We start from the raw sequence: 13,535 nt of genomic DNA, 5'->3' as shown, positions 1-13,535 counted from the left end.
GGTCGCAAACGCACTATGTTGGTTTTGTCGTTACGCTCATTTCTTGTAGGATAGTTCTTTCCAGTCCTTAGTCTCCATTTGATAATGAAGTAATCTGAAGCATAGATACTTTTTCTAGAAGTACAGCCTCAGTCATTTTGTCTGACCTTCAATATTTGATGGCTAGTTATCTAGCTAGGTGGTTTGTTAGTTTAAATACTATTTACAGGAGGGGAAATAACTGCTATTTACCAATGTCTTCTTAAAATCATTCATGAATTGAGAAAACTTTAATGTTGTATTGTCATTGATAGGAATCCATGAAGTTAGCTGAGGAATAAGATAGCTGATATACTGCAGGTTAAATATACTTAAATGTTACATTTTCTGTCTTTTTTTGCTATTATTTTATGTACATGTAATTTAAGTTAAACTTTCTCTATATTTTCAGAAATTTGCTGAGCCTTTAATGAGTCAGGAAGTTTTAGATACAGCTAGTGTTTCCATGAAAGCTGTCAGTAAACAGGTATATAAATGATCTATATACTGTTACATATTTGTATACATTTGTATATAATTATCATGTGTTCTTTAGTTTTAAAGATTTAACTGTTGGTGGTTGGTAGTTTTCACTCTATATCAAGGCAGTAAGCCACATTGAATTTACTAGAGCTCATTTCAGCCACCGCATCTTTCTTAGGCAGACTGTTGAGCAAGTTACCAGTACTAGTTGCCTTTTCTTTCGCAAGAAACTGATAACATCTTTACATGCAGGTACAGTGCCAATGAGTGTAGAAAGGATTTCATGATAAAATCATAACAAAAGTGACCTGCAATGTCCAGGAATCGAAACTGGGATGCCCGATACACAATATTTATGTTTGTTATTATGTATGTCATTGCTTGTGCAAAAGACAAAGGATGTATGTTATTTGGAGTATATAGCATTGCATTAAATTCTTGAGAGCTCTAGTTTGAATTTGTTTATTTAAATTTGATTATGATAAAAGCTTGGAGCTAATTGAAGCACTGTAAAATCATTTTCTTTGGACTGGTACAATACTGGTTTCATATGGGGAAACTAAGTCACAACCTAAGTAGGGCTTGAACTCATGATTCCTGAGTTGAGAGGTAATCACTAGGCCTTGGCTCCCCTAAATTTCTTCTTAGGAGCATGAGGGAAAGTGATATGCTGATATGTTAAAAAAACCTTTGTTCAACAATGCATAGACTGGTTATTGTAATTTCTCATGGCAAAAATATTTAACATAGGTTTTAAGCATAATTGGATGTTGCTTATCTTCATGTTCATGTATAACTTTGTTTGATGGCTTTTCTAAGGTAGTACCGGTAGCTTCTGAAAAACACCTATTATAAAGCTCTTTTTGAATATGTATACATACATGAGAAAACTGTGTGTAAATGTGGTATAAAAATAATTACTATGATCATGGTTATTATATAATAAAAAGAACACTCATACATTATTTAGATGGACGATTTCAAGCAGGATAATAGAAGATTTGGTATAACAGTTGACATGCTGACCCCAACCATCCTAATACCTGTTAAGTCTGACTCTATTGACCTACTTTTGCTCAAGTCAGGTGACCTACATGTGAACAATGTATTTGATGTGACAGATATAGGTCATGGTGTGAAACAGGAATGGAATCATATATATGTGTCTCTCACATATGTACAGCTTAGCAGGTGAGTTTATGACTGGGTTACTGTACATGTATATAGAAATTATTCTTATTAATAGAATAATATACTATATCCAGTTAGCTAAGAGATAATTTGATGTGTTTTTGGCATGCTATCTTCTTATTCCTGAAATGATATGTGTCAGGGTACCCTAATTTTCTTTCAGTAAAGTTCTTGACTATGCTATGCTATGCGATGATTATGATTATGACCTCATCAATATTGGCTTGCCATAAAAACTAAGAAAGAAAATAAGAAACATGGTTTGAGAGGGTCCCTCTTGAATAAGTTGTAGGTTTGGATGAATTATTTCCTTACTTGTGATGTTTGGCAACATTTTGAAACTTAGTCTTAATATTTATTGAATTAAGACAATATTGTGTGTAGCCCTTATTGAGAAAGTGGTACTTTAATATTTCATCCTAATAACATTTTCAGTTTGATATAGAAAGATGCAAATGCTTTAGAATAAATCCACTTCCTCCTGTTAATTGAGATTGTAACTTAAGATTGCAAGCTAAGTAACAATGGTATAGACCACTGAGCAAAATAATCCATTCATTGACACAGTTGTCTGAGGTCATACTTAAAGTGATGAAAGTAGGTATCAACAGTATCATAAGGTCTACAGTATCACATGACTTAAATAAATTTATACCGAGCATTTGACTGTCAAACCTTTCATCTGATAACAATATATAACTCTCTATAATGTTTGGTTGCTATAGAGCCAAACTATCACAGGAAGATGATGCTTTCCTGGTGACTAGTTCCCTGCTTGAACCTATGACCTTCCAGACAGACATCCGGCTAGCACTGGAACCAGAAATGTCCGATGTACAGATGGATATAGCCTGTAAACTAGAGAAGATAAACAGTTATATGTCACAGAAAGATTGTCAGGTACTGTTCGGGGTGCTACGTGCTAACTGGGCCGAGGGAGCTCCGATGTCAGAACCAGGTTTGTTGCTGATGATGTTATCTATGATCATAATGTTTCCTCTCAATTTGAAGTTTAGATAGTTTTCAATTTTTGCAGCATTTACCTATTTAACCTGAATAAGAATGTCAAGAATATTTTTTTTTTAGTTTTATCAAGAGAAATTCATTATTTGATGAATAATCTGTATTTCTATTAAGCTTTTACTAACAGGAAGTGTGGCATATAAATTTTCCCTTGCCTGTATGGCTCTAGACTGACATACTAGTCGAATATGGGGGCATCCAAGTCATATGGGCACATTTCTAGTTCGGAATCCTTTCAATTTATTGCAACAAAGTCAAAGATTTGATGAAGCACTGATACAGTATTAATGTTTTTGTCTGTATTGTCTACAGAACCAGCAAGGAGAACTACAATAACAACACAAACTAGTGAGGAATCTGGTACAGTTGTCATGGATACAGATATGACATCATCAACTTCAGTAAGGAAAACATCATCCGTGGTACTCTTCACAATGGAGGGGATGGAACTGGTTCTAACTCAAGATACAAAGGTATATATACTGATATATATACTGGGTTTTTAAGCTTCAATTTAGAAGGAGGATATATACATATATGAGTCATTTATTTAATATTTCCACTGAAACCCATATGGGCATCTATTTTACTTGAATGTAGATAATTTCTATTATTCAGAGTAAAGATTAGTGGAGAAATTCCTTCTTTCTGAATCAAATTCTATTTAATACTTACCATAAATTGTGTTAATACCACAAGACTTCTTATTTAGTCCTGTCAGAACCTTTGTATGTAATGTTGATTTGTCAGAAAGATTTTATGTAATGTTGATTTAACAGAAATATTGGATGTTATGTTGATTTGTCAGAAAGATTGGGTGTTATGTTGATTTGTCAGAAAGATTGGATGTAATGTTGATTTGTCAGAAAGATTGGATGTAACATTGACTTGTCAAATATTGGATGTAGTGTTAATTTGTCAGAAAGATTGGATGTAATGTTGATTTGTCAGAAAGATTAGATGTAATGTTGATTTGTCAGAAATATTGGATGTAATGTTGATTTGTCAGAAAGATTGGATGTAATGTTGATTTGTCAGAAAGATTGGATGTAATGTTGATTTGTCAGAAAGATTGGATGTAATGTTGATTTGTCAGAAAGATTGGATGTAATGTTGATTTGTCAGAAAGATTGGATGTAATGTTGATTTGTCAGAAAGATTAGATGTAATGTTGATTTGTCAGAAATATTGGATGTTATGTTGATTTGTTAGAAAGATTAGATGTAATGTTGATTTGTCAGAAAAATTGATGTGGATGTAATTTTGATTTGTCAGAAAGATTGGATGTTATCTTGATTTGTCAGAAAGTTTTTTGATGTATTTTGGATTTGTCAGAAATATTGGATGTTATGTTGATTTGTCAGAAAGAATTGATGTAGTGTTAATTTTCATTTTGTTGATACAGGGAGAAGGTACTGTAGATTTTGCTAAATTGATGATGGGAAAGATTAGTGGGACAGTAAATTCTAGAAGTGATGGTGAAACTAAAGTTACTGTTGCCTTGGAAACTCTATATGTGCTCAACATCAAGCCTGAGAGTAGACATGTCATTAAAAAGTGAGTATGATTGCTTGTATACTATACATTTCTAGTGCATTGAAATTTTCTTATTGACTTTGATTTAAAAAAATCTACAAGAAGCTCCGGCCTTGGTTTGGTACACATTATTTTCAGATAACATTTTTGGCTATGTTTGTATTCCTTTCATTACAGGATACTTTATTATGACAAGGAGAGTATAGAGAAGGAGACTGACTCCCGGCGTCCTCTTGTCTCTGTTATATACAAGATCAGTGGGGATGGGAACCAGAAAGGTAAAAATGAAATCTCAGTAAAATAAAAATATATTATTTTCCTTTCTCTGATATTACTAAAATAAGGTTCATCTTCTTCTTCTAATTTAATTTAGTAAATTTTCTTTGTATTTTTATGCCACCGCAGCATCTGTGATGCGGTGGCATATAGCGATTCACCTGTGTGTGTGTGTGTGTGTGTGTGTTTGTTTGTTTGTTTGTTTGTGTGTGTGTGTGTTATATAGATTATATAGTGAACTTAAAAAATCTTCTTGTGAAAAACCACTAGTCCAATTTCAACCAAACTTGGCAGGATTGATCCTTGAGTGAAGGGCTTCCAAAGTTGTTCAAAGAATTTAATTCCATGCAGAAATCTGGTTGCCATGGCAACCAAAAGGAATTATAAGAATAAATTTAAAAAATCTTCTTGTAAAGACCCAAAAGGCCTAGAGCTTAGATATTTTGCATAAGGCATTGTCTGGTAGACCTCTACCAAGATTGTTCAAATTATAGCCCTGGGGTCAAAAGCAGCCCCGCCCCGGGGGTCATTGATTTTCACTATATGTACATATAGTAAAAACTTAAAATACCTTTTTGTAAAGACCCATAGGCCTAGAGCTTAGATATTTTGCATAAGGCATTGTCTGGTAGACCTCTACCAGTATTGTTCAAATTATAGCCCTGGGGTCAAAATCAGCCCTGCCCCGGGGGTCATGGATTTTCACTATATGTACATATAGTAAAAATTTAAAATACCTTTTTGTAAAGACCAAAAAGGCCTAGAGCTTAGATATTTTGCATAAGGCATTGTCTGATAGACCTCAACCCAAATTGTTCAAATTATAGCCCTGGGGTCAAAATCGGCCCGGCCCCGGGGGTCATTGATTTTCCTCATATTTACATAGTAAAAACTTATAGTAAAAACTTAAAAAAAAATTCTTCTAGCAATTGACAGCGATTAGATACTTTGCATGAAACATTGTGAAGTGAACCTCTAGCAAGAATGTTCAAATAATAGCCCTGGGGTCAAAATTGCCCCCGCCCCGGGGTCATTGATTTTCTATATATACATAATTATAGTAAAAAATAAAAAAAATCTTATTGTCTGAAGGTACAAGGCTTAGAGCTTTAATATTTGTTAAATGGTATCATCTATAGGTACTCTACCAAAGTTGTTCAAATTTTGCCTCTAGTGTCAAAATTAAAAGTGAACTTTGATATCAGCTGACCTAGATTTTGACAAAGTGTATTACATGTTGTCCTTTGATGCAGTCATGAAATTTTAGGCTGTGTGAAATATGACCTTCACCACCAAATTCACTAGACTCAAGTGCATTGATATATTCCTACTCTGATCTTTTATTGAGTTAACAATAGATTTAACCACTAATCTGATAATAAGAATTAGATATGCATTATGACAATCTTCAATTGTATAGAAACAAAAAAAAATCTGTTCCTACACTACTATTTAGTGTTGTATTAATGCGGTGGCATAGCATTTTTCTCAAATGCAATCTTGTTTTTTATTTTGACATTTTTGGCATCTGAGTTTTACTTTTATGTAAAATGTGATAATCATTTGGTGACTTTGTTGATTTATTGATAGAGACAGCGGTCCCTCTGTGTGCTTAATTTTAGGAGTGGAACCACTAACCTTCCTTACACAGCTTCTGTATTCCTCTTTTAGAAGAATTCATCTTATTTTTGCAATATTCAAATCCACAGTAGTATGGGCATTTAATTTGAAAGCAGCAATCATAACCTCTTACCCCAGGTGGCTGTAAATAGTAGAGATATATAAAATATGATAATTATGATGTGAGATATAAATATGTTACTATAGTAACTAACAAACCTTGTAATTATGTTTTCAATTATTATTGTTGACGTCAACGACATCATTTCCTGTATGCATAACATAGTTTAAGATACGACATGTAAGAAGATAAATATGTGATTTATATAAAAATAAACAGAAACTCCTTGAAAAAGAGGGGTTTAACCCCTCGAAACGTTGGAGATAGAAAAGTTTGTGTAGTAGATAATTATTATAATTATGTTTTCAGCTGACATTATGATGGAGAAGGTGACTATAAATGTACAGATACCATACATGATGGAACTGTCTAGTTTCGTCACAGAGGCATTAACTCCACCTGTTACCATGGAAACACCTGCCGGTGGAGGGTATTCTCCTGTCCCTGTACCCACAGAGAATGACAGTGAGGAAGGACCAGTGATTACTGTATATTTCTCTATTTCACAACCAGAAATTGTCCTGTTAGCTGACCCTGAAACTCAAAACAGCAGAATTATTGTTGTGAATGTAAGTATCCATAGCAACCATGTTCAGATTTATTTAGGTAGTTAGGTGTTTCTTAATTTAAGTGCTTTGATGTTGTTTTTGATGAAAGTGTCTATCAATTATACAATTTAGGGAAATCTACAAATCAATAGTGAATTCTTTAATCATTTTGTATATCATAAATGTCATTTAACAATTTAAATTTGCTAGATATCAAAATCTTAATATTTTGAAACCACAGAAGTGGCACTGTTTATAAACAAACAGTGCCACTAGTGTGGTTTCAAAATATTTAGATATATGATATAAAAGTAAACTTTTAGTGGCCATGTAATAAATGGTCTTGTTTTAATGCCCTCTAATACACATGTCAAATAAAACTATAATATTCTGTGGAGAGTTCTGAAGAGTTCAACAAATTAAAGTTTTAAAGAGTTCAACAGTTTTAAATTTGAATTGTAGACTGTATATCTTGTTTAACATTACAGGCAGATATAGCATTTGAGTATGTAGCAAACCAGTCACAACAGAAGATGTGGTCAAAGGTCACAGGCCTTAAAATGTTCTCTAGTATATATGGTGCCCCTACAGATTATCATTCCAAGGTTTGTATTACAATGTTTATATTTTATGAAGTATTAATACATTAATAATTTTCTGATTGTTAATTTGTAACATACAGTGATGACTTTTCCATGTCACTACAATACAGTACAAAACTTTGCATAATATATCCTTTGCTTTTGGCTGGTTCATTTGATATTTCCTCATTAGCCCAAATGCATTCTTATAAGCAAGAGCAATGCCCAAAGAATACTTTGTAATTCAATACCTGACTTTTTTTTGACTTTTTAAATTTTTTAGCTCACCTGAGCTTGCTCAGGGTGAGCTTTTAGGATCGATGAATGTCCGTCGTCCGTCGTCCGTCGTCCGTCGTCCGTCGTCCGTCCGGCCGTCCACAATTGCTTGTGAACACTCTAGCGGTCGCATTTTTGCCTCAATCATCATCAAACTTGGTCAGGATGCTTATCTAGTTGAAAGCTCGGATGAGTTCGAACATGGGTCATCTCGGATGAAAAACTAGGTCACAAGAGCTAAAAATAGAAAAACCTTGTGAACACTCTAGAGGTCACATTTTTGACCCAATCTTCATCAAACTTGGTCAGGATGTTTGTCTAGGTGATAGCTCGGATGAGTTCGAACATGGGTCATCTCGGATGAAAAAGTAGGTCACAGGAGCTATAAATAGAAAAACCTTGTGAACACTCTAGTGGTCACATTTTTGAACCAATCATCATCAAACTTGGTCAGAATGCTTGTCTAGTCAATTGCTTGGATGAGTTCGAACATGGGTCATCTCTGATGAAAAACTAGGTCACAGGAGCTAAAAATAGAAAAACCTTGTGAACACTCTAGTGGTCACATTTTTGACCCAATCATCATCAAACTTTGTCAGGATGCTTGTTTAGATAATAGCTCGGATGAGTTCGAATATGGGTCATCTCGGATGAAAAACTAGGTCAACGGAGCTATAAATAGAAAAACCTTGTTAACACTCTAGCGGTCACATTTTTGCATCAATCATCATCAAACTTGGTCAGGATGCTTATCTAGTTGATAGCTTGGATGAGTTCGAACATGGGTCATCTCGGATGAAAAAGTAGGTCACCGGAGCTAAAAATAGAAAAACCTTGTTAACACTTTAGCGGTCACATTTTTGCATCAATCATCATCAAACTTGATCAAGATGCTTGTCTAGGTAATAACTCGGATGAGTTCGAACATGGGTCATCTCGGATGAAAAACTAGGTCACAGGAGCTAAAAATAGAAAAACCTTGTTAACACTCTAGTGGTCACAATTTTGACTCAATTGTCATCAAACTTGGTCAGGAAACTTGTCTAGGTCATTGCTGGAATAAATCGAACATGGGACATCTGGGATGAAAAACTAGGTCACAGGAGCTAAAAATAGAAAAATCTTGTTAACACTCTAGTGGCTACTGTTGTGATCCAAATATTCTGTTAATTGGTCTGAAAGTTTGTTTTGATGATTTCTAAGTCAAGATCGAACATGGGTCATCTTGGATGAAAAACTAGGTCACACCGCCCAAATATGGAAAAACCTTGTTAACATTCTAGTGGTCACATTTTCGACTCCATTATCATCAAACTTGGTCAGAATGCTTGTCTAGGTAATTGCTTGGATGAGTTCGAAATCGCATGTGAAACTAGGTCACCAGCTAAAAATAGAAAAATCTTGTTAACACTCTAGTTGCTACTGTTTTGATCCAAGTATCCTGGAAATTGGTCTGAAAGTTTGTTTTGATGATTTCTAGGTCAAGTTTGAATATGTGTCACCTGGGTAAAAAACTAGGTCGCACTGCTCAAATATGGATAATCCTTGTTAACACTGTAGTGGTCACATTTTTGACTCACCTGTCATGAGACTTGGTCAGAATGCTTGTCTAGGTAATTGTTTGGATGAGTTTGATAATTCAGGTGAGCGATCTAGGGCCATCATGGCCCTCTTGTTTTATTACTTTGTAAGCTCTACAACAAGTAGCATTAAGATCTAATGGTTCTAGTTTTAAGCATCACTTTCGAATGCAAGTCAGTATCTCCAAAACTGCCAAAGGGAATGGGTACAAACTTCATACAATTGTTGTCTGTGATTATCTAATATTATGGGCACAAGTCCCATAACTTTGAGTTACCTTTTTACAGAGAAATGTCTGTTTTCTTATTGTCAAGCACTGAGAATAGTTGAGCATGTTGTGTAAGGAATCAGTTGTTGAATGTTTCAGATGATATCACCTTGTGACCTTGAGTTTAACCGTTGCTATGATATAGTGAAGAACGAGTTACAAATGTCCATGAAGCTGGCTAAGTTATTTATACATCTTACACCACATAATATGAGGCTACTTCTTGATGTCACTGAGATTCTTAAACAATCACCAGACCAGGTATGTGCTGAAATAAATATATAGTTACTGTGTATGGTTTGTTAAAAAGAAGAACTACTTTTTTATAGGTCTTTATTATTCCTGAAAAAATGTTTAGTAATGAAGAAATGCATTATATAAAAGTAAAGTGTTGAAGGAAAAAAAGTTTTCAAAAGGTTTTTGGTATATGCCAAAAAATGGCAAAGAAATACAGAATTAAATTAATTTATCTTATGCTTTACTACACACAACAGATAAAGATTTTCATGATGTCATACATGTGTAAATAAGCATCGTCTGGTACCATTATTTTGTAAAGTTTGACTTTTAAACAAAAAATTGTATAAAACTTTGAAAATTAGATTACTTTGAGAAAATATTAAACACAATTTACTATTCAAATGAGATGTTTTTTATATTTTCACTGATTTTTTTTTGCTCCTGAAAATATTCAAGAATTTTCATTCATGGTGAGATAATTATTCCTCATTCACAAATACTGATATGTATGTTGTTTTAGAGTGCTGATGTTACAGTAGAAGAAACAGTGGTTACTACACCAGAAGATAACATGTGGAAAATAAAACCTGTCTCATCTGAAAGATGGATTAAAAAATGTAAGTCATATATTCTGACATTTTTCATCAGCCATCAATACAGATGGAATTGGGGAAAATAAGAGTTATTATAGAGTATTATCCAGCCACCAGTTCCACAATGATTGTATAATTATTCTCTTATTTATGATATTTATGATATTTTACTTCTAATTCATTAAAAATTCCTTTATCCATACCATGTATGCTAGATTTGTGAAATTACATTGTCATTCTTTGAATCTAAAACTGTTAAATATTTATATGAAAGATTTTGATAAATAAATAAAAATAAAGAAGAAGCTAAAATTAAGCGCAGAATCTGAATATGTGTATATTGGCCAGTAGAAAGATCCTATAGAAGTTATTATTGTCTACTCATAGGTTTTATTATCAAATTTATTTAATTCCTGGGATAGTTCATAGAAGTTCATAGTTTGCCAAAGACTTTGTGTTTGCCTTAGATCATCTTTTTCCAAATTGTTTTGAATTTTAAATAGTAGATATTGAAGATACTGATATTGATATGAGCCTCGCCATGACAAAATCAACATAATGGGTTTGCGACCAGCATGGATCCAGACCAGCCTGCGCATCCGTGCAGTCTGATCAGGATCCATGCTGTAAGCTATCAGTTCCTCTACATGTCATATGGTTTGTAAGCGAACAGCATGGATCCTGATCAGACTGCTCAGATGCGCAGGCTGGTCTTGATCCATGCTGGTCCCAAACCCAATGTGTTGGTTTTGTCGTGACGCGGCTCATATTTTTATTTATAATTACAGATGAAGAAGAGCCTGCCACTGGACCTGTGTTTGGTCAATTAGATCCCCCAACAGAGACCTTTACTGTAGATGTACAGGAAGTTTGTGCTTTCTTTGAGGTGGAAAATCTCGACCAGACTGTCCCATTGCTATGTATACGTACTTCTGTGGATGGAAAAGTTTCAAACTGGACCAAACAAGTATATCCTCACCATTTAAATTTATTTAAACATCATGATGTAGAAAACCAATTATTTTACCATGAAATTATGTTGTTTTTATACATACATTGTACAATGATTATCAAAGGAGTTGTGAAACATTTATGTTATTTAATTGAATTTTATCATTTCTGTACTCAAAATACCAATCTATGAAACATTCTTTAATGCAATGCATGAATTCAAGGTATATATTTCAAATTAGTTTATCTGTGATGTTACCTTACTCTCTACTTTACTCTCTATTTTTTATGCAGGTTTATATTTCAATATTTTATAATCATAAATTCCTACATTGTATTTCTATTACTGTGTTTTTTGTGATCGCTTTTCGTCCGGCGTCCGTCCGTCCGTTGTCCGTCCGTCGTCCGTCCGTCGTCTGTCCGTAAACTTTTGCTTTAAATGACATCTCCTCATAAACCACTGAGCCAATTTCATCCAAACTTCACAGGAATGTTCCTTTGGTGGTCACCTTTAAAAATTGTTCAAAGAATTTAATTCCATGCAGAACTCTGGTTGCCATGGCAACCAAAAGAAAAAACTTTAAATATCTTCTTTTAAAAAACCATAAGAGCTAGAGCTTAGATATTTGGCATGAAACATCTTCTAGTGAGTGTCTACCAAGTTTGTTCAAAGAAAAGCCCTGGGGTCAAAATTGGCCCCGCCCCTGGGGGTCATTGATTTTCCCTATATGCATATAGTAAAAACTTAAAAAATCTTCTTTTAACAAACCGTAAGAGCTAGAGCTTAGATATTTGGCATGAAACATCTTCTAGTGAATGTCTACCAAGTTTGTTCAAATAAAAGCCCTGGGGTCAAAATTGACCCCGCCCCAGGGGGTCATAGATTTTCCCTAAATGCATATAGTAAAAACTTAAAAAATTTTCTTTTAAAGAACCCAAAGAGCTAGAGCTAAGATATTAGGCATGAAACATCTTCTAGTGAATGTCTACCAAGTTTGTTCAAATTAAAGCCCTGGGGTCAAAATTGGCCCCGCCCGGGGGGTCATTGATTTTCCCTATATGCATATAGTAAAAACTTAAAAATTCTTCTTTTAAAGAACCCAAAGAGCTAGAGCTAAGATATTTAGCATGAAACATCTTCTAATGAGTGTCTACCAAGTTTGTTCAAATAAAAGCTCTGGGGTCAAAATTGGCCCCGCCCCAGGGGGTCATTGATTTTCCCTATATGCATATAGTAAAAACTTAAAAAATCTTCTTTTAAATAACCCAAAGAGCTGGAGCTAAGATATTTAGCATGAAACATGTTCTAATGGGTGTCTACCAAGTATGTTCAAATAAAAGCCCTGGGGTCAAAACTGGCCCCGCCCGGGGGGGGGGGTCATTGACTTTCCTTATATCAGTGTATAGCAAAAACTTAAAAATCTTCTTTGGAAAAACCCAAATAGCTAGAGTATAGATATTAAGCATGAAACATCTTTAAGTAAATATCTACAAAGTTTGTTAAAATAAACGCCTGGGGGTCAAAACTGGCCCTGCCCCAGGGGTGACATTGTTTTTAACTATATGTGTATAGTAAAAACTTTAAAAATCTTCTTTTAAAGATGCCAATGAGCTAGAACTTAGATGTTTAGCATGAAACATCTTCTTATGGGTGTCTACCAAGTCTGTTTAAATAAACAAATAAAAGCCCTTGGGTAAAAATTGGCCCGGGGGTGGGGGGCCTATATACAGGTGAGCGACCTCAGGGCCATCATGGCCCTCTTGTTATAATATCTTTGTCATATGTACAAGGTGATTCATAATATCTGATATACTATTTGGAAAATATCAAACATAGGCATACAGTTTTCACATAGTAATAATATAGAGGCTTTAAAGTTTTGTTTTATATCTAACATTCTATATTTGAATAACGGTTTTCACCTTGTTTTGCCCTTACTGATGTGTTATAATTGTATTTCAGATGAGATTGACAGCTGACCTGGAGTTAGATATATGTTATTATAATGAGAAATTAAGTGTATGGGAGCCACTTGTAGAACCTAACCTTGTCAAAGAGGGAGAGTATGAAAACTGGGCACTAAAAATACAGGTATGTCTGTTTGTATCATCTTTTACATTGTCTTGAGAGGACAGCAGAATTACAGTGTGTTCATATTTGTATATCTGTTTTTTTTTTGTTTTTCACAGTTTTGTGTCTGATTTCCTTTTGTTTTCAGTCACTTTCTT

General features: G+C 34.2%; 1 protein-coding gene across 1 annotated transcript in view; it reads left to right on the top strand.

Moving 5' to 3' along the window:
* The window catches only part of LOC132724635 (intermembrane lipid transfer protein VPS13C-like), a gene marked incomplete at its 5' end in the record, with an annotated part of 117,375 nt that overhangs the window by 43,722 nt on the left and 60,118 nt on the right, over positions 1-13,535 (top strand). The window contains 12 exon segments of the mRNA XM_060709571.1: positions 431-505; positions 1,472-1,692; positions 2,418-2,650; positions 3,028-3,188; positions 4,121-4,272; positions 4,429-4,529; positions 6,578-6,837; positions 7,305-7,421; positions 9,622-9,783; positions 10,283-10,379; positions 11,144-11,322; positions 13,270-13,398. Coding sequence (XP_060565554.1) covers positions 431-505; positions 1,472-1,692; positions 2,418-2,650; positions 3,028-3,188; positions 4,121-4,272; positions 4,429-4,529; positions 6,578-6,837; positions 7,305-7,421; positions 9,622-9,783; positions 10,283-10,379; positions 11,144-11,322; positions 13,270-13,398 — 1,887 coding nt within the window.

The sequence above is a fragment of the Ruditapes philippinarum genome, unplaced genomic scaffold (assembly GCF_026571515.1).
Source record: "Ruditapes philippinarum isolate M1 unplaced genomic scaffold, ASM2657151v2 ctg1637_1_1_1_1, whole genome shotgun sequence".
Taxonomy (NCBI): domain Eukaryota; kingdom Metazoa; phylum Mollusca; class Bivalvia; order Venerida; family Veneridae; genus Ruditapes; species Ruditapes philippinarum.
The sequence above is the reverse complement of the archived record's forward strand: the minus strand, read 5'-3'. Positions and strand labels throughout refer to the sequence as shown.